General features: G+C 44.8%; 2 protein-coding genes and 1 long non-coding RNA gene across 3 annotated transcripts in view; 1 reads left to right on the forward strand and 2 right to left on the reverse strand.

Moving 5' to 3' along the window:
• LOC135981299 (uncharacterized) overlaps positions 1-7,260 on the reverse strand; it is a 57,659-nt gene extending 50,399 nt beyond the window's left edge. Inside the window, exon 1 of the long non-coding RNA XR_010598261.1 lies at positions 7,124-7,260. This is a non-coding gene — a long non-coding RNA (uncharacterized LOC135981299). The remainder of the gene's footprint in view (positions 1-7,123) is intronic.
• Positions 1,664-6,425, forward strand: DLX6 (distal-less homeobox 6). Its single transcript, XM_008163426.3, has 3 exons — positions 1,664-2,162; positions 3,293-3,486; positions 5,338-6,425. Exons 1-3 carry the CDS (start codon positions 1,796-1,798, stop codon positions 5,587-5,589), a joined length of 813 nt encoding a protein of 270 aa, XP_008161648.2. The 5' UTR covers positions 1,664-1,795; the 3' UTR covers positions 5,590-6,425.
• A 7,672-nt stretch (positions 7,261-14,932) lies between the features above and the next one.
• On the reverse strand, positions 14,933-19,149 carry DLX5 (distal-less homeobox 5). The gene is made up of 3 exons (XM_005299864.5): positions 18,647-19,149; positions 16,689-16,873; positions 14,933-15,589 (listed from the first exon to the last, which is right to left on the reverse strand). The coding sequence occupies exons 1-3, from the start codon at positions 19,140-19,142 to the stop codon at positions 15,263-15,265; spliced, it is 1,008 nt and encodes a 335-aa protein (XP_005299921.2). The 5' UTR covers positions 19,143-19,149; the 3' UTR covers positions 14,933-15,262.
• Positions 19,150-19,932: the final 783 nt, after the last annotated feature.

Genomic DNA, 19,932 nt, shown 5'->3' on the forward strand with positions numbered 1-19,932 from the left:
AATCTACAGAACTTTCAGCTTTCTCTAGGTTTAACCAATTGCACGTCTCCTTTCTTTTTCTACCTGGGTCCTCTTCGGTAGTGTCTGGCTCTGGAGTTCATGCTTTCTCTAGCTGGACGCGAGGAGATTTAAACAGGGGAAGCAAAAAAAAGGATAGATCCACAACAGTGCTGGTTCAAACTAAATGTCTTTCCCCAGTCCATCTTTGAAAGAGAAGTGGTAATACCACCTGGATGTTCAGATATAAATCCCCTAGCAAATAATAAATGGATTAATAATAACAAGGTATGAAGTTCTTTTTATAGAAAAAAAGGAGAGAATTGAAACTAAATGCGGCAGTTAGACAACCATTTTGATAAGAGGATAATTGAGGCGACACTGGTGTATAATTAGAGGATAATTTATGCTATATCCACTTTTATTCCACCTCCCAAAATAAACCCAGTCCATAATCATTACAAGCAAATTGTTCTGAATTTTATAGCAGCAATTTGAACAAAGTACTGCAGTTAATCATGGGAGATTTTTGTGTATTCCTGATTAGACGTCTAATTGCCTCCTTCCAGAAAGTAAAAATAACTGTAAAACGACTCTATTTTTATCATTAACAATGTTGACAATAAAATAAAATCAACTGGAATTGTAATCTAAAGACAAATTTAGGAGGAAGGCACTTTTTCTTGGGTAGTTTATATTGTAATCAAGATTTGCCAAACCACTAACCGCATGTATCATTTGCATATATTTGAAAGCATTACAGTAGCTTCTGTTTTCAATAGGAAAAAATGCATTACTGTCAGATCTCCAATGATTCGCTGTTGCAGCGAGCAGGCTGCTCTTCCTAAAATATAGAAAATATTGTCTTGATCAATAAGGAGCCAGTCCCAGGAGGAACGGGGGGCTGGAGCATGCACTTGGGTTCTGTTTTTCCACTTTTAAATTTCCCTTTTCACTTGTGTTTACTGCATGTTTTGAAGTACAGGAAATGGAAACCTAAGGTGCATTCAAACTCTGGGCTGTATAGATGGACTGAAATACCTTTAGGTTAGTAGCTGTGTTACACTTGGCTGTCTGCTACATTGCCTCGACAATGCACATGACACGAGCAAAAAATGCCCCCCGTGACAGCATGCACTCCTTTTGTCTAATCTGCGGCTCGGAGGAAGCGAGCGGCGAGGAAGCCTGAGTTTGCAGAGCCTGGGGGCTGCTGTCTGGCGGGGAGCAGCAGAGCTCCGCGGCAGGGGAAGGCGCGCGCGCACGCCGCCTCGCCGCGCTCTAGCCGGGATTTGGAGTTGCCGAAGGTGGGCTAAACTCAGGCTCCCACAGACGCCAGTCGCAGCCTCCGGAATGGTGACGTCAGGGGTTGACTGACCAATGGGGAGGCACTGCCCTTTGGAGACAAACCATTCGACTTGTGGCGTCTCTGCCTCAAGTCTAAAAGCAGAAGCTCAACTTTACCAGCATCCACCTTCAAAAACCTCCGCTTTAAACTCCGCCAGCCAAAAAAAAAAGCAAAAAAAAAAAACAAAAAACAAAAAACCCAACAACCAAGGGGGGGGAATGGAGGGGAAGAGGAGAGAAAAAAAATCACAGGACTAGCCCCCCCCCCCCCATCCCTCCCCTCACCCCTCCCTCCGCGAACAAGGCCCCTCTCACTACTGCTCTCCCCCCCTCCAAAAAAAAAAGCCACCTCACTAATTCCCAGTGCAGGATAATAGGCTCTAAGGTGGCTGGGGAGAGAGCGAGCGCGCGGGGGGCGAGCCGGAGAGATCCGCTCTCTCACTCCCAAACTTTGATGATGACCATGACTACGATGGCTGACGGGCTGGAAGCGCAGGACTCCTCCAAATCCGCCTTCATGGAGTTCGGGCAGCAGCAGCCGCCGCAGCAGCAGCCGCCGCCGCCGCCGCAGTCCCACTCCCAGCAGAGCTCGCCGGCTATGGCAGGCGCCCACTACCCGCTGCACTGCCTGCACTCGGCGGCCGGCTCGCACCCGCACCACCAGCACCACCACCACAGCTCGCCCTACCCCGCCAGCGGCAACTCCTACAACCACCGCTCGCTGGCCGCCTATCCCTACATGAGCCACTCGCAGCACAGCCCTTACCTCCAGTCCTACCACAACAGCAGCGCGGCCAGCCAGACGCGGGCGGACGATGCAGGTGAGCGAGGCCGCTTTCTTATCGCGTTCGGCTCGGTCCTCCGGCAGCCTGGCCGGGCTCCGCAGCCACCGCCGCCAGCCTGCGGGGATCGGCTCCAGCGCTGGCCCCGGAGCAGCCGGGACTCGCGTATTTGCACAGTTCGGTGCTTTCCCTTCGCTTCGCACTGGGTGTGTGCATGGCATGCAAATGCAGGAGCTGGCTTATGCATGGCATACGGTCCCTTTACCTATGCTGACATCCAGGTCTGGGTGGCTTTAAGGAGGCACATCTATTTGTGGGGCTATAAAGCCCGGGGCGTCTATTTTCCAGGGCGACACCAACAGCCCTTCCTGGCTTTGCTGAGATCTCTCCATCCCGAGAGCGCTATTTAGCCGTGGGTTTGGACTGTTTAGGTGTGAGTGTGTTTGTTTGTTTGTGTTGCCCATTAATATACTCGGAGCGCTGGCCTACTGCTCAGCTAAATTTAACGTGAAACTGGCCATTTGCATTTCACCAATCGCCCGGCTTCTGCAGCCGTTTCTTTATGGCTGGGGAGAAATGCTAGAAGTTGCAGTGATCCCATCCTCAGCTAAGGGATAAGAGACAATATTTGTTGCTCCTTTGTGACACTAGGCAAGGGGATCGGCATTAGGCAAATGTCTGTTAACACCTGATGAGTGAAAGTTTCAAGATGAGTTTGTTGTGTTTTTTTTCCCCCTCCCGCAGTTAGCAGATTATTTTTATGTACTGATCTGAGCAAAAAAAGCATTGTTAAAGCTGCGACTGGTGATTCACTGACCACCAAACTGGCGACATGAAGTCAATTAGCCGTGTAAACACCTTGATAGCCAGGCAGCTAGTAATCCATTAATTAAACAAATGCTGTGTTTTTGCAAGTAAAACAAGCCACCCAGTACACAGGCACGGCTTCTTTATGTCCGTTGATTCGCACTATTCTAATAAGAGGTATTCCGGTTTGATGCCTTTAAGCACTCAGACCGTGTGCATACTATGGCAGTGGGACTGACACGGCAATGGGATTGTTGCATACGAGCTGTTCCGGGGGGAAAAGAGCAACAAAATGCCCAAGTTAAACAGTCAAGGAGGGTTCTCTGCAGTGGTGACATTTCAAACGTGTTGCTTGCTTGCAGATCAGCAAAAAACAACAGTGATTGAAAACGGTGAAATCAGATTCAATGGAAAAGGAAAGAAGATACGGAAGCCTCGAACCATTTATTCGAGTTTACAACTTCAGGCTTTAAATCATCGCTTTCAGCAGACTCAGTACCTGGCACTTCCAGAGAGAGCTGAACTGGCAGCTTCCTTAGGACTTACTCAGACACAGGTAAATTATGGGAACCCCAAATCACTGCAATCCTGGTCATACAATACAAGGCCAACCAAAGAGAGATCTTCACTAGAAGTACATGATAGTAGAAAAGGTAACACACATGCTACTACTATGCCAAATGTGATGTGAGTTATCTTATTACACAGTACAGAGTAAATGGCTTACTACTGAAATAACTGACTGAATCTGCATTTTCCCCTGCCGACTAGTTATCAAATTTTACCCTTTGATGGCACAACTAGAAAAAATAAATGGATCCAAATTATTACTGCACCAACATGCAATTGTTCGGTTGTGACAAGAGCACAAAACAAAGGCAAGAAAACCTTAGGCCTGAGGCAGAGGTAAAAATAAAAAGCCAGATCGTGGCAACCTATAGAGACAGAGAAAGCAAGAGCGCATTAGAAAATACCTGTAAAATCAATAGTTAATTCATCCTGGATGACTAACTCAAATGCAGTGGTTACCCTTGGGCAAAATGTACAAAAGGTGATAATAGATCTGAAGATCAAAGACAGCCGTGTACAAAATTATAGCAGGTTAAACCATAGTTAAGTGTGGTTGGTGGAGCTGTCCTATCCTGGCTAATTTAAGCTTGAAAGACACGAGGCATTACAGACTTCACAAGCAGGGGTTAGTAACAAATGAATAAATACTATCAATTTATTTAAAACATATTTATGTGCATTTATGACTTTAATAAATAATTTCAATATTTTATAATTGCAATTGGCAACAGTAGCTTACCTGGGCAATTTTTAAATATTGAGCGATATACATTTTGGAAATATGTTTGCTTATTGTACAAATGGCATTTGTTCTGACACACACGAGATGAGGGCCTGATCCTGAAAATCTACAGACAAACGAGTAGTCCCATTGAGATAATATCCTTGCATAAAGACTACCTGCAAGGGTTGCAGGATCAAGAGTTTGAATCTTTAAATTACATCCATATACCGTTTGAACATGGAGGGCCCGATCCTGCAGACCTCATTCAAGGAAAACTCAATTTAGGGGAGTTTTACTTGACTAGAGAGGGTAGGATGCGATCCAAGGTGGTTTATATCAGTTACTCTTTCTGAAAAAGCAATTTCCATCCAAAATTGATTTTAAAATGACGTTAAAGCACTTGTTCTAGTCAGCCCCTTCCCCAGGGATATAAACAAGGACAGCTTGATGGTACAAATTGTCTGATTCAGGTTTTACTTTTAAGATGCCCTTTGACTATTACTGTGTCTCCTAGCACAGGGTGGTATGCTTCTGTCTGTTTGACCACAGTTTCTCCAAATGATCAAACGACCTCCAAAATACTGAATGAGGAATATGACACGTGTGTGTACATGTGTATATTTGTGTGTTTATATATATATATAATAATTATATATATATAAACACACAAATATACACATGTACACACACGTGTCATATTCCTCATTCAGTATTTTGGAGGTCGTTTGATCATGTATATATATATATATATAAATATATACATGTCTGTGCGTGTAAGTACTTAAATGTACACACATAGGTAGGTGAGAGAGTGAGAAATTAAAACATAATAAATTCTATTGTGCATTACTGGTGGCCTGGGCAAGAAAATAACACTCAATTTTAAAACCTACATCTCGATTCCCAGCGTCACTATTTCTGTTATTAACAATAGATTAGTTCCAATGCTAGCGTGTTTAACCCCCTAAAAATGCCAACTTGACCCCACATCTCCCTCCCTACCATTTGGAAACTCAGGACCCTCTATATATCAAAAATAACCCCAGTCGGGTGCTTCCTGCTGTCAGCTACGTGCTCCTCAGCGGCCTAATCTCTTCCGCCTTTTGATTACAGGTGAAGATCTGGTTTCAGAACAAACGCTCCAAATTTAAGAAGCTGCTAAAGCAGGGCAGCAATCCTCATGAGAGCGACCCTCTGCCAGGTTCCGCTGCCCTGTCCCCGCGGTCTCCAGCTCTCCCTCCAGTCTGGGACGTTTCAGCTTCTGCCAAGGGAGTCAGTATGCCGCCCAACAGCTACATGCCTGGTTATTCTCACTGGTATTCTTCTCCACATCAAGACACAATGCAGAGACCACAGATGATGTGAATAGTCCAAGAGAAATAATCTATCAAGAAGCCCTAGTCTCGACATGGCAAGCAGTCCGCTGTCTTGCCAACGGTGCCAATTTAACAGGCTCTGTGTGAACTTGTATGTGTGGCAAGGAGACAAGGTTGGGGTTTTTTTGTTTTGTTTTGTTTTTTTCTTTTAGTAACCTCAGTGATTGATCTGGAACAGAAAGAGACTTTTTTTTTCCATGCTGGCGCACATAAGACACTTCTCTTTAGGATATTTTAATTTGGACTCGAAGGAACCAGCCTCGTCGCTTTGGAGTATACTGTCAAAGCAAACTTTTTACAGACTTTTTCCCACGAGAAGAACCTGAGTATATCCGGCAACGTTTTTACTTGTTTAATGAGCTAAAGATATTACTTGATGAAAGGGAGGCTATTCAAGCTCCTGCATTTGTATTCACCAAACCCAGACTGGAGGGGAGGGGGCGCGAAAGTGCTTGAAAAGGAAAATATACTGTACGATTAAAACATTACCACGAAGCAAAAACTGCATGCTTTATCAAAATGGAATGGACAGCAAGCAACCAAGAAGAAACCACTGTCTCTCCCTCAGATCTCTGCCCCCAACTCCCCCCTCCCAAAGTCCCCTGAAATCTAACAGGAAAAGGACAAAGGAGGAACCCACCAAAACAACCATCCTATGGCTTTGAAAGGTTCAGTACTTGATTGGTGGTATTCTCACCAATTCACTAAGCTATAGAGACGTTTATATTGAGCAACCTTTCTGTATATATTGCTGAATTTTAGTTGTAAATATACTTTGTATGTTTTTGTCTTCTTTCATATATAGAGTAAAAGCCACAAAACGTCCCTGTGTCCTGTATTTCTCTATATATTATAAACCACACCCGCTTTAGATAGCTAGCCAGATATTAACACATTTTGTGACAGAGAGAGCAATATATCCAACAACAAACCGTTGAAAAGATTTTTCTTAAAAAGAATAAACCCGAGACAATATATATGTAACTATTGCAAAGAGAATCGTGGATGTTTCTAATCGCCCGGTTATTTCTTAGCCTATGTTACTTCGGTAATTCCAATATTTGAAAAAACATTATGGTGTCATTTAATCTGAGGTTTATCTCAAAGTAAAATTCAGTGCGTTGCATTACTTCCTACACAAGTTGGGCGGAGGGGGAGGGGGAAAGAAAGAGGTGCCCTCCTTTGTTTTTGATTAACAGACAGACAATTAAAGCTGTGCAATATTTTGCAAAGCTTGAAAGGTGCATAGGTATACAATGCACTGACCAGGGCGAATTATATCTTTATTATATTGTATAAAGCACAGAAATAATGAAAATGAAAGTCCTTTCGTCACATAAGCCCCATACTGCGAGAATTAATGGCTAGAGACCTGGGCATCCTTCAAATTATGAACCTTGAAACCACTGAGCCATTTATCAGAAGTCAATAGAGATACTCAGAGTGCTCCATATAATGACAGCTATATACAGTCGTGCAAAAGGACAGTCACTATAATTAGACACAAAGCAAAGACTACTTACCAATATACCCGTTCCTTTTTTTTGTTGAGCAACTTCCACGCTCAGTCAGTCTTCAGAATGGTTTAGAACCGATCAGTCTTGTCATTTTCTACCATTCGTATTGTTACATTAAGAAAAATGTTTTCTTTTCTTTTTCCCCCCTTCCTACTGTGAAACTTTGGGTTCAGAGCTCCCCAGGATCAATTCTGAACAAAGCCTCCAGCTGCAGTGCCATCCAATTTGAAGCAGACATTGGGGACAATTTAAGGTTTTTATCCACAAGAAGGTTTTTTTTCCATTCTCTTAAATGCAGCCATAATTAGAGTAATTTTTCATGTAGCCCGCTGATTACAGCGTTTTTACCGTCAAAGATAATTACCTGTAATTTTCTTCCACTTTTAATACTAAAAAGCCATCTTTATTTAGATTCAGGAACAGGAAAGGCGAAACAAAAGAGGAAAATTATTCTGTTATTCATACACAAATTGCAGAGACGTAGGACCTAAAATTGAAAATTAACCAAAATTATAATGCTGAAAAGAATGGAAGAGGCTTCAGAAGTACAGCTGGTAGTGGGTCTCACTGAATTATTCAAATTACGTGAGAGAGAAAGCTACCATACATTTAAACTAACAGTATTTTTTCTCTTTTAGAAAACCCAGTGCATATCTACCTAGCCTCTATTTATGCAGGTTAATCCTAAACCAGTTGAAACATTGCAAATGTCTGTTAGTTCTATCTATCTATCTATCTATCTATCTATCTATCTATCTATCTATCTATCTATCTATTCACTCACACATTCTATATCCCAAGATGACCATTTCTATCAGAATCCAAAGATACAGCAGTTGTCCTTTAATCGCGTGAGCTAATACTTAACCCTTTCCTAGCCACTGACTTAATCGGTGTGACTGATCCATAAGTATGATGAATCTGAGGAGCTTTACTCGTGTATTTCGGAGTACACGTTGCTGCTGTATTATAAAATACATGTGCACGCTCTGTCAATAGCCATTGCGTCGTGGAGTACTGCATAGAAAAATGTGATAAATGTTTTCTTGTACTTTATGACTGTTTCAAGGATAGACCTTTTTTTTAGCAATGAACCCAATACAGACAGGTAAGATGACACAAGCAGGCCTTTCCAATACGGTGAACAAATGATAGCAAAGACAGTGTCATCTAACATTATATAGCTGCCACCAAAAGAGAGTTTCGTGAAACAGCGTCATCTATAGATAGAATTGGAACAAGTCTCTCATTATTCTTTCCTTATGGCTTCCTAAAATTTTGGTTTCACGGAACTGTTGTTCAGCAGCATGTTTGTATAATATTCGGTAAGCAATACATTTTTCTTCTAAAACTTTGGGGTGCATTAAAGTTTGGCCCCTCAAGAAATAAAATGATGGTTCCTTTCAAAGCCCATCCCCTTCTAAGATAAAAGGGAAGAGCTTTGAATCAAGCCTTTGGCAAAGGGTAGTTTACACGGTGCTTGCCTGATCAGAAACTCTATCACCTTTGCAATAACAGTAAGCAAATTTTCTGGGGTAAATTGCAAGGTTAAAACGACAGCCTGCCTCTGAAAATGCACGGTGTATTTATGACAATGAATACGAGGTACACGAGTACAAAATACATGGCAGCAGGAAAAGATCTGAATGAATATATCGTGCGCTCTTTGACTAGCAGTTAAAAAAAATGGACTCACGATTTACATTCATAGCTATTGCGGTATAGCGATCAGCCTTCTTCCAACGCATCTAAATAGAAACCAAGTCCACTCTGAACGTCTATCGAGCCGACTAACAAACCTAACTATAGAAAGAGAATTTCCTATAGGTCCCCAGAGTGAAAGCTATTGTTACAGAACGTGAACCAACCCAACTCCTATTGACTATGTAGAAATACTAATAAAAAGGACGGAGTTCTGAATCTATGAAACAGTGGTCTAATAGGATGACAGAAATTACAAAAGCAGCAAAAGTAACCACGAAAGTGTGAAAAGATAAAGATGAGCTGTGCGTTGAAGTATACAAAAAATAAAAACTTACCCCCAGTGAAAATCTGTTAAGCAATGATCAGGGTCTAGAAATCTATACTGAACAGAAGCAGTGTAGAATATTTTTCTGAGTCTCAGGGCAGAAGCTCTTTCTCTATATTCTTGGTTGAGTGAGCACATCCAGGTGTGAAATTGTTTGCACACCCCAGCACCTCTTATATTGCCAGCAAAATTAGCTGTTATTACTGTCACTGTTTAGTGATGGTTAGCTTGATAAAAAAAACTGCTGTAATCAAGACCTGGCGCATCTTTGCAAATTACAGATAATTGTAAACGTCCAGATTATGATAATAGCATCCTAATCCAGCCTGCAATATAATTATTACAGAGTGTTACATCTGAAACTGTCCAGTAGGGCTAATTCAGCCATTATTTAGACCCTATTTTTGCACTGCAAATGGGTTGCTGAGTTGAAAATGTACGATTGTAATTTCACGGGGCACTCAATGAGTAATGGTATAGGAAGAGAAAAATACAAAAGTGAAATGTGAACAGTAGCGATCAAATCAAACTCTGAAGGACAAAAGACTGTTTGATTCATAGGGAATAGGAAGAGCGGGAATTAAGAAAATAGCAAATCAGTGGTCTGCAGTGTTACGTGTCCAAATCTCAAATAGTGTGAGTCTGTTGTGTATTCAGGGGCTGATACTTCTGTGAGCTGCTGTCTGAAATCATTCCTTTTCTCAGCTCATCTCGTCCCAGGCAGTATTTTCCTAGGTTGTTGGGTTTTTTTTAAACACCTCTGTGCTCCCTCCCATACCCCAAAGAAAGCAAATATGTCAGTGGAGTGATTGCTTTCTCTCAGATGATTTAACCATCTGCACGTCACCTTCCTAGGAACAGAATCATTTTCTTCCTAATAATAATAATAATTAATAATAAAAGATCCAAATTGAATTTGCATCCTATCTGGCCATCGTGGAAAAAGCACACGAGTATGGAGCCCATAGGCCTAATTCCCTTTCGCGTTCACTCAGTGGAGAAGTCATCAGGAGTCCTACAGGAAATTAGCGGAGAATGCCTTAATTGTAATTAATTAAACAAAGGAACCTGACTAACACGGCTGCCTAACAGCTAGTCAGGTTTATTCATTGGGCTATTGGCTTTAGTCTCACGATTAGCTTATATTAACCCCGGATGTGAAGCAAACCAACCTGCTTCATTTTTAATGGGCCAAATCATCAAAGTGTTTTTGTTTGTTTGCTTGTTTTTAATAACCACTGTATTAATGTTAAGCCTTTTAAAACAAGTCAGTCCAGGAGATATAAGTTGGGTTAATCACTGTAGGCTTATGGTAGTAAACGGGATATTTTCTTGCCTATAGTGTTGGTCCCACTCTGTAGTAAACCTGGAAAGGAATTCGAACTGTTTATAGGTAAATTCCGACAATTCCTACAGAGTCCATTGTCCTGGGCTCCTTATAGGGTGGAATTGATGAAGGCAGTGTGGATTTATGACCTCTAAGGACTAAATTCATTCTTGGGAATGTTAATAATGTTACTGCTAATTAATATTAATAATATGCGAATTGCATGCGCCTTTTCTTCATGGAAATCAATAAGAATAGCGCGAAGAAAGGAAAAGGGAGGATCAAGGGATACCGCAAGTCGAAAGCCTACACAATACATTATATGGACATGTAAAGGGGACCGTAAGGAGTTCCTGGAATCTGACATTTATGGCCAGATCCTCAGCTGGTGTACAGCAGCCGTGAAGTCAATGACACTACTTCGATTTACACTAGCTGAGGATTTGGCCCTTTAAGTGAATTCTTACTCGAAAGGCTTCCTTATCGCTATTGCAAACGCATCGACTGAAGTCTGATGCACGTAACAGGCTTTTCTGAACGGCAGAAAACAATGAAATCCTATAATGTGCAGCCCATATTTCAGGGTGCAGTTCCCTGTGCTCATAATTGAGTCTGTGGCTGGCAGCTGAACCTAAACTGAGATTCCTCACCCGAATGAAATGAAAACTCTATGGTGTCTTGAAGATATTTTTCTTTGGTTAAAGATAGTAATGTGTGGTATTTTACGGCTTTGTATAAATCTTGCATTAGGATGTGGATCAGGCCCAATACGGTATATAGTTTTGGCAGATAAAATACTGCTTATCCCCATAAATCACATGTAAACAGAGGCACCGCAGAACAAAGAACAGAAATATCTAATTGCTGTAACACAGGATCTCCTTTAAAAAAAAAGAGGCTTCATGTAAATTACCCAATTTCTATCTCCACGGTTCTTGTCTGACCTATAAAACAGGTTATTACATTACTGCAGGCATCGCTCAAATGACTGAAAGCAAGGAGGTGTGTGTGTGTGTGTGTGTTTAATTTAACTGAAGCAATATATATATGTTCTGTAATCCACAACTGAACACCCTAAAGACTGTCAGTCGCAAAATTGCGTGGTAGAAATATTTAATAAATAACACATGTGCGAAGCACGTTTCTGATATATTCCTACATCGGTGCTGCCAGATCTGAAATGTGTAACGTCTGGAGGCCTGAATGCCTATACAAAGGAATAGTTGCAGCTCGGGATAATTTATTGGGGAGCTCTAGAGAAGTGAAAGCGAGAAAAATGCCTGCCTGAGCTGGCTGGGGTTTATGTGGTGACAGGTTGGCGTGTGTATATGTGCTTGGAAGGAAACTTGGACATTTCTCAGGGGTGAAGCACTCTCCATCCGGAGAAAGTGCCCGGGAGATATTATAGCGAGTGACCAGGAGTCAGGAGTGGACGGTTTTTCTGTAATAAGGCAGCCCAGCAGGGACACGGGATTAGGGGAGCCCAGCAGAGCGGCTCCTGGACGATTTATCTGACATCTGTTACTGTGATATCCGGAGCGATCGGGTGCCAAGGAGGACGCTGCAGGGCAGAGGCGAAGCGGGGACTTTGTGTGTGTCGCTGCGGCAGGGTGTGTGTGCACTTTCTGGGGGAGAGCATGGTGTGTGTGTGTGTGTGTGTGTGTGTGTGAGAGAGAGAGAGAGAGAGAGAGGCCCTGCGGCTCAGCCCTGGAGCCGCTCGGCACCCACAGGAATGCGGCTCCTCTCGGCTCCCCGGGTTGCCCCAACTCCACATGGCCGCCAGGAAAAAAAAAAGGCAGCAACGCGCCCAGTACAAACTGAACGTCAGACAAAGGCCATTTCATCTGATCTCTTACCAAGACAAGAATGGAATGGCACCAAGGAGCGGGCTGGAGAGAGCCCAGAGCTGGACTGGGACCGGCTGTTCTGATGGAGAGGGGCACACAGGGATGGGGGAGAAGTGTCCTAAAATCTATCCCATCCCATGCAGGTCCAAGCCGCGTTAGCTAGATATACATGTGCGCGCATCTGATCGGATGATGGCTTTCACACAGCAACTCCAGCAATGGTGTGTACATAGCTACCTATTTCAGTGATGGGCATATGCACTAATATACACTGGCCTCTCTCCAAGCCTAGTCGTCTTTACATACCTGGCCTGAGAGCTCCGGGGTATTAAACCATCGCAGATCTGCCCAGCGCCACGGGCAGTGTGTTTGTGGGGGGAGGATATTCGGGGGCGGGGGAGAGGAAAACATCATCAGAAGCAATTAAATCCTGGAGTGGGGTTGACGCTGAATCCAAACATCTAAGTACAGAGCTGGTTGTTTTTGCTGAGAACCGGGGAGCCGTTGCTTTTAATAACAGGCTAAACAATCCCAGACCCAAAGCTTCAAGGTCAAGGTTGACCCTAAAATGCCCACCTCTTTCTTCCTCTCCCCCACTCACCGAAGTGGCTGGGATCAAACATAAAGAAAGAAAGAAAGAAAGAAAGAAAGAAAGAAAGAAAGAAAGAAAGAAAGAAGAGAACGGGGAAACTGGAAAATATATTTCCACTTTTTATGTCCTAACCTTGAAAACAAAAGGACAGAGAATCACAAAAAGGGGGAACGTCTATAGCAGGTTCAAAAGCTGTTTGGAAAATAACGCTTGCCTAGAGCAGCGCCAGGACAAGCACGGAACAAGAAATAAAGTACACGCTTGTCTTTTAATGAAGAGGAAGTTAGTAGGAGATACAAGTTGAGCTTTTTCAGCAGCTTCAGAGTGATGGAAATTACCTAAAAGCTTACAAATACAATCAGCAGGCAATACTCAACAAGCAACTGAGGCGCACCGGAACAATGCGTAAAATGGAGCAGGCTGCCCCGTAAGCAGCGAGTTAAAAAAATGAATGAAAGGAAGAAAGAAAGAAAAAGAGCAAATGTTTACAGATAACCCCCCTCCCCAACTAAGGAACACTTATGAAGTCATTGCATTCTGCATGTGTCTGTGTGTCCGCGTGTGTCTGCACAACCCTCCCTCCTACACACACACACACACACACCCCTTCCCAACGTCCAAGAAAAAGTTCTAAAGAACAGACTAATCCATTGTACTAAAAGTCAATTGCTCCCCCCACCGCCCGCCCCTACCTGCTACAAAACAGCGAGGCTTGGATTCTTTCTTTGGAGGGGGGTGGGGAAGACGCGGTCAAGAATTGAGGGAGAAAAGAAGGAGGGGGCCAGGGAAGAAGGGACTAGAGACAGGTAACTGTGCCCGAGGGTACAAAGCGTGTCTTTTCAGGTCCTGTCTCCGAGCTCTGGAACAGCTCTTACTGAACTCCTCAGCTGACAGGATGCCATTTTTTATGTTCTAATCCAGGAAGAAAAGGGGCGAAAAAGCCTTTGTCACAATGATCTCTGCCGTTTTCCCGCATTGCAATCAATTTCTCATACATTTTCTTATTTCTAGCCCAGGTTTTAACAGCAATCGCTCAGTTCTGCCCTAAAGGCCCATGAGAGGAATGACCCTACAAAGAACACTGGGCAGCCCTGGGAACGCAGCTGTTCTGTGTGCACAGGGGACGCCTGCCTGTCCGGTATTTTTTTTTGGGGGGGGGGATTCTTCCAAGTGAAAATAAGTAGTAATAAAGGGTGTTGAGATAGTTTTATTCTGCATAAGAGGAGGCCGACAGCACAGCACACATTTTGAAGTCACGTCCCGCTCACACAATACAATCACTAATGCCCCCGACTGGAATCAGTCCCGTGTATTGTGGGAAAGCCATTTCTCCTGCTCATTATCAGATCTCCAGCCTCTTATCTGAAAATTGTCCCCGTTAATTGCAGTAAGACTTTAAATATGAAGAAGATAACGATCGCTCGGAGGTCTGGGCTTTTCCATGAACACAGTTAAAAAGGTTCCTCCAATATCCCTTATTCAGAGGGTACCGCTGGCCTTTACCCAACACAAGCTTTTTAACAGGCACAAGGAGAGTTTTGCCCTCATTTTATCTTGTTCTCGTATTTAGAAGCCTCCTTTGAAGGAAATGTAATTTGTATAATGACCCTAGCATGCACAGCGACTGATGAGTGCGGAGCTCTCAAGGCTAATTGCTCTCAGCCAAGGATTCAGAGGGGCTTTACCGAGAGATTTCTCTTTCCCAGTGTTAGAATTTGTACGTTTCTTTTAATTGCAAATAATGTTGGCTAAAGTGTAAATTGTCTTTGAAAAGCCCATTCTCCAGATGAAAGCTGCCCTAGCGGGCAGCTAGATTTACAAGGGGGACCCTACACGGGCCAGATCGTGTAAACCTTTACAGTCCGTTGTGCTTCCAATGAGATTGCGCCTCTAAGCAAGGAATCTATCTGCACAAGGATCGGGCCCTGACAAATCTATCTCGCCAACAAACAAGAAAAGCAAACGAATCTGTTCTTTTTTTCTCTTTGCAATGGAAGAAGGGGTATTTTGGAAACGTCTCTCATGGTCGAAATAATTTTATTTATTCAGAATATACAGTTTAATCCCTCTATCTACACTTATTTACAGGGTTAAAATAACATTGAAAAAAAAAGTCTCTGGAAAAGTTGAGGTCATAGATTTCAAGGCACCATTGATAGTGTCCACAGCTGAGCAAAAATTGTCCGTCTGTAAAAAAGGGTCTCCTTTGAAATGCAATAAGTTACATGCACAAGCGTTACACATTTAATTTTTTTGTTTTGTTTTGCTTCCCTTTAAAACTCCCCCACAGGCATTCCTTTCGTTATGATTCCTTAACAGTAAAACACAGGAGTCCAGGGGAAAAAATAGTCTAATAAATTGTCCCAGAGGCCAGCGCTAACGGGTGTTGTAGGGAGCCGTGGGGCTGGAGGTGGGAATTGAGGGAGTTAGCACTGGAATACCAGGAAGTGGAGTTTTCTAAGTAGCTGGATGCAGGGGATGGGTTGGAGTTTGGAGCGTGAGGATGAGGATGATGGCTGAGGGATCTGGAAGAGCCCTGAGGTTCCCAAACCGCAGGTGACTGTGGAGAGTTGCAAGCCATGGGGTCGCTGGAGCTCGGACTGTGCTCCGGAGGCATTTCCCCGTTTTTCATAATCTTCTTGATCTTGGATCTTTTATTCTGAAACCAAATTTTCACCTGAGAGGAGGGGAAATCAAGATGATTAATACCAGCGTAATGTGAAACGATCTGAGGCAACAGGCTAAGGGTCTGACTTCAGTCAGGGAGGGGAGAGAAGCGAGTTAAATCTTTCCGGACACCAGCACGTCAGTTACCCAGCGCAATCTCCTATCCAGTGTGGTATTTACAATGACCATGTTGGGCCCGATCTTGCGGCCCAACTTCAGTCTCTGGGCTGGAGGAATGGAAGATCGGGTCCGGTCGGTAGGTATTCTGCCCCGGCGCTACCCCCTCCCTTGTCTGCGGCCGGCAGTGCCTTGCTGCAATTACCTTGCGAAAGCCACCGCCGTCCTTTTCTGAAGGATTTTGTTTATGGGAGGGTAATAGAAGCCCATAAAAAGATTTCAAAGGAAGCCGGGGGGAGGGGGAGTGAAGGCAAGCGAGAGAAACGCGTCTGATTCAGATTCGTCTATTCCAGTCTCTGCGCTCTCTGCAAACTGAGCAAGCTCAGCCCTCTGCACCAGGATTATTTTTGTTCCAGTGCCTTTCCGGCGCTAGAGTGTAAACACAAACAACAACCACGCCAGGCTCGCCCCAGAGAAGCAGGCCGGGTGGGTGGGTGGCCAGCACATCTATCTATCGCTTTCTGTGCCACGAATTCCACCCGGAAGGTAACAGTGACAGGTTATGTTTGTAATAGACAACGTCGGCGTTAGAGATACGTGCCCATGGAGTTGTTCTCTCCATACGGATCTGAAAGCCTTCAAGCAGACTATGAAAGTGCGAGAGACATCATCACATCCCCCCCGCTCCCCTTTTTACACAAACCCCGGCTTCCAAAGCTCCTGCGTGTGGACGCCAGCAAGCGCCTAAGCCTTTGAATATAGAGCTGTGTGTAATACAAAAACCAGGAATCAAAAATCAACCAGTACAACAACGAAACAAAACCCACCCCGCCCATTTAAGGAACACCAGGCCTCTCTCGCGTGTCTTAATGAATAGGATCCAGCTACTATTTATATCCCTCACCAGTGGTATCGGCTCTCCTCTCTGGTGGGCGAGAAAGACCGTATTAATACCGACAAGGAAAATTCAATAGGTCCCAAGGCTGCATTACCTGTGTCTGTGTCAGTCCCAAAGAAGCAGCCAGTTCAGCTCTTTCTGGCAGGGCTAGGTACTGAGTTTTCTGAAACCTCCTCTGTAACGCAGCCAGCTGGAAGCTAGAATAAATAGTCCTGGGTTTGCGAACTTTCTTTGGTTTGCCATTCACCATTCGCACCTCGGGCTCCGCCACCTCTTTCTCTAAACAATCCAAAATAGACCAGGTTAGAGTTTCCCGGAAAAATCAAGTCCCCAGTGGAGAAAAAGAGCAGACAAAGATCCAGCCCACTGGCCCAGCCACTGCAGCCGCCAACTCTACAAACACAACCCGCGCGGGGTAAGGGCTATTTAAAAACACTGGTGGAGTAGAAGTGAAGAAATGAACTGGGGGTGGGCAGGGGTAAATGGAGTAATCTCCCACCATCCTGGTGGGGCACCTAACCAGTTTCCGTTCACTCTGTGTGAAATGTATGGGGGTAGAGCTCTCGGGGATTGTAGATCAGTTCCTTCCAGCCTACAAGCCGTTCATGTTTTTTAAACCTCTGAAGTTCCATTGTGAAGGAGCCCAGTTATGGAGGTGTGCCCTGGGCAGTATATTTCATCCCTCCATTCCCCCCTCGGGCGAGTTGCAGCCACTGAATTGCAGGCTGCAATGTCTCGAATTCCAACCCGCAGAGCCCAGACGGCCAGGCTGGGAAGACGCGATACTGAGGTCTACATAGTTCAAAGGCCCTCAAGAAAACTGGCCTCCTTCAGCTCAACAGAAAGTGGCCGGCTCCGGCTCAGACAGAGGGCCGATTATAGTTATAATCATCTCGCTGCTGATCTGCAAAGGGCGCGCAGATGCGTCTGGTTTCTTTTACAAATAGCCCTAATACGCCAGCGGCCTATATTTTCCCTTTGATTTGATGAGCAAGAGCAAACGACAGGGGAAAAAAAGTGAAAGCAAATATCTATGTATATAAATGACGTAAGAGGTTGGCGGGAGAGAATTGCAGAGGCTGCAATCCATTGGGACTGCTACTGGAAAAGTCTGGTTTGCGATCCAATCTGTTTCACAAAGGGGTGGGGGCAAGGGAAAGATAAGGTACCCCAGTATATCCGTCTGCTCCCGAGTGTGCATCTTGAACTGTGTAAGAATAGCCCCAGAGAAGCAGATTCGCGCGCGAGCGTGTGGTTTTAATTCCGCACACTGACGGGATGCTAAATACGAGCAGGATTAAACATGCGCTGCTGGAACCAGATCAGATCGGACCAGAAATCTTTCCAAAAGCTAGATCTCTCCCCTACACACCCGAGCCTGCCCTCCCCCAGCCATTGACCAAGCCGTGAGCACCACAGTGTCCTCACGACATTCATCTCCAAGCAGGCTCCAATCGGCTAAAGCAAAACATTGCAAACTGCACAAGCAGTCAGACATTTCAATGTTTTGGGGGTAGAATTCCGGCCAGATCCTCACCCTTCCCTTCCCAGGGATTTCCCCAGCCGCGGGGGCCGAGGGAGGAGTGGGAGAAGCAAACTTCAGAGTTTCGTTTTCCACAGTTCCAATAAGCCGGAGTTTGAGATACAAACTCCCGACATTCTTTCTCTTTCTGTACGTAGATTTCTCTGGAGGCAGCCCCAGAGGCCCTGGGCAATTTACAAGCATTTGCTTTGCTAATGAATGGCTGCTTCTGAGAGGAGTTTTAAGATCATGCAGATTAATTCGGTGGCTTTATTCCCACCCCACTTAAGGATCGCTAGCTGTGCAGGATACATATTTTAAAACGCCATGAAGCCAGGCACCCAGAACTGTCCGAGGAAGGATCCATCCCAGCAACCCTCTCGGGGAATCATTCTGCTCTGATGTTTGGCTTCCCAGCAGCCAGTACTCCCACAAACTGATCCTCATCGCGTCAATTTCCTCCCCCTCCGCACCAGCAAGATGTCCCCCCCCCCATTAATCCAGGCCACCCCCCAGCCCCCAGCTCTCACCTGGCTGGTTTGAAGAGCTCTGTACCCGGTTGTAAGCCCCGCTGTACTGGTGGTAAGGACTCGCGTAGCTGTAGTCTGCATAGGCTTTGGCAGGATAGTTCCCAGCAGGTCCATTCATGCCGTGGTACTGGTACTGGTACGGATTGAGCGCTTTGCCGTAGGAAGCCGAGGTAGGCGAGCAATAGCCATGCGGGGCTCCCCCCGTTGGACTATAATAGTCGGAATCCGTAGCCGAGGACTCGGGTAAAGTTGGAGATTCCTGAGACGGATGGTGCATGGCTGCAGACGTCTGGAAAGGAGCCTGGAAATCGCTGGATCTGATATTGGGGACCCTTCTGTCAAATACTCCTGTCATAGCTTGGAGACGGCTGCTTGCTGGGGCTGGCTGCTGGGGCTGCTCTGGGCTAAGCAGACATGTCTGGGGGAGGAGGCTGGGAGTCTTTGAGTCTCTGTGTCTGTCTCTGTCTCTGGCAGACTGCTGGCTGGGGCGCAGCATAGGCTTGGTTAAATCCTTAATTGCGCTCTTACGCACAGCAGGGTGGATCGGGTTCCATTGGCCAGAGCAATCAGGAGCAGCGACACCCTAACTCGTCCAACTAGTTTTGCACAACAAAGCTTTGCTAAGGGGGAAAAAAAAAGTCCATTTCAAGCTCTTTTAAAGTGAATACCAACAGCAATGCACAAGGCATAACATCGGGATCAGGAGATTCTCTGCTCCCCAGTCAGCTGGAGAGAGATGTGCAAATATTATAGACACCACGCTTGGTGAAAGATCGTCACCATTACTCTCAATACACACCCGGAGCTAAATTCATCCCTGGTGCAAATCCACGCACTGCCGTGGACTCAGACCAGGGATACATTTGGCCCAATATCGCCGTACCGTAGGTTGCTGCGAGATCAATATAACGAAGGGAGGTCCAGAGAGAAGGGGGATTACACTGGAGTTCAATGTGGCGGCCTCTTCAGTATTTGTAACTAACGTAGCGGACATTTCTGATTTAAATTCTGAATTCTGATTTGGTGGGAAACAAATCAGTAACTTTCTCATCGAGGGGGCTCTTCCCCCCCCCCCCTTAGAGGCATGCTGCAGAACCTCTGTTAAATACAATGAATGACATATAAAATAGATCTAGTTCAACCACTGCATGCAATAAAGACCTCTTCCCGGGGTATCCGTTTTCCAGCCGAACTCCCCACTGATATCAACAAGGGTTTGCAGGAGAATTGAGCACGGGATAGGGTCTAGTAAGTTTCTCTGTTACATGGTTTTAAAGGTCCCATCG

Source organism: Chrysemys picta, chromosome 2 (genome assembly GCF_011386835.1).
Source record: "Chrysemys picta bellii isolate R12L10 chromosome 2, ASM1138683v2, whole genome shotgun sequence".
Lineage (NCBI taxonomy): Eukaryota > Metazoa > Chordata > Testudines > Emydidae > Chrysemys > Chrysemys picta.

Coding starts and splice junctions, on each gene's coding strand:
- DLX5 (XM_005299864.5), bottom strand. CDS start 19,142: ATGCTGCGCCCCAGCCAGCAGTCTGCCAGAGACAGAGACAGACACAGA. Junction 16,874..18,646: donor GAGCTCTTCAAACCAGCCAG/GTGAGAGCTGGG, acceptor TGGATTGTTTAG/AGAAAGAGGTGGCGGAGCCC. Junction 15,590..16,688: donor TGGGACTGACACAGACACAG/GTAATGCAGCCT, acceptor CCCTCCTCTCAG/GTGAAAATTTGGTTTCAGAA.
- DLX6 (XM_008163426.3), top strand. CDS start 1,796: ATGATGACCATGACTACGATGGCTGACGGGCTGGAAGCGCAGGACTCC. Junction 2,163..3,292: donor GACGCGGGCGGACGATGCAG/GTGAGCGAGGCC, acceptor GCTTGCTTGCAG/ATCAGCAAAAAACAACAGTG. Junction 3,487..5,337: donor TAGGACTTACTCAGACACAG/GTAAATTATGGG, acceptor TTTTGATTACAG/GTGAAGATCTGGTTTCAGAA.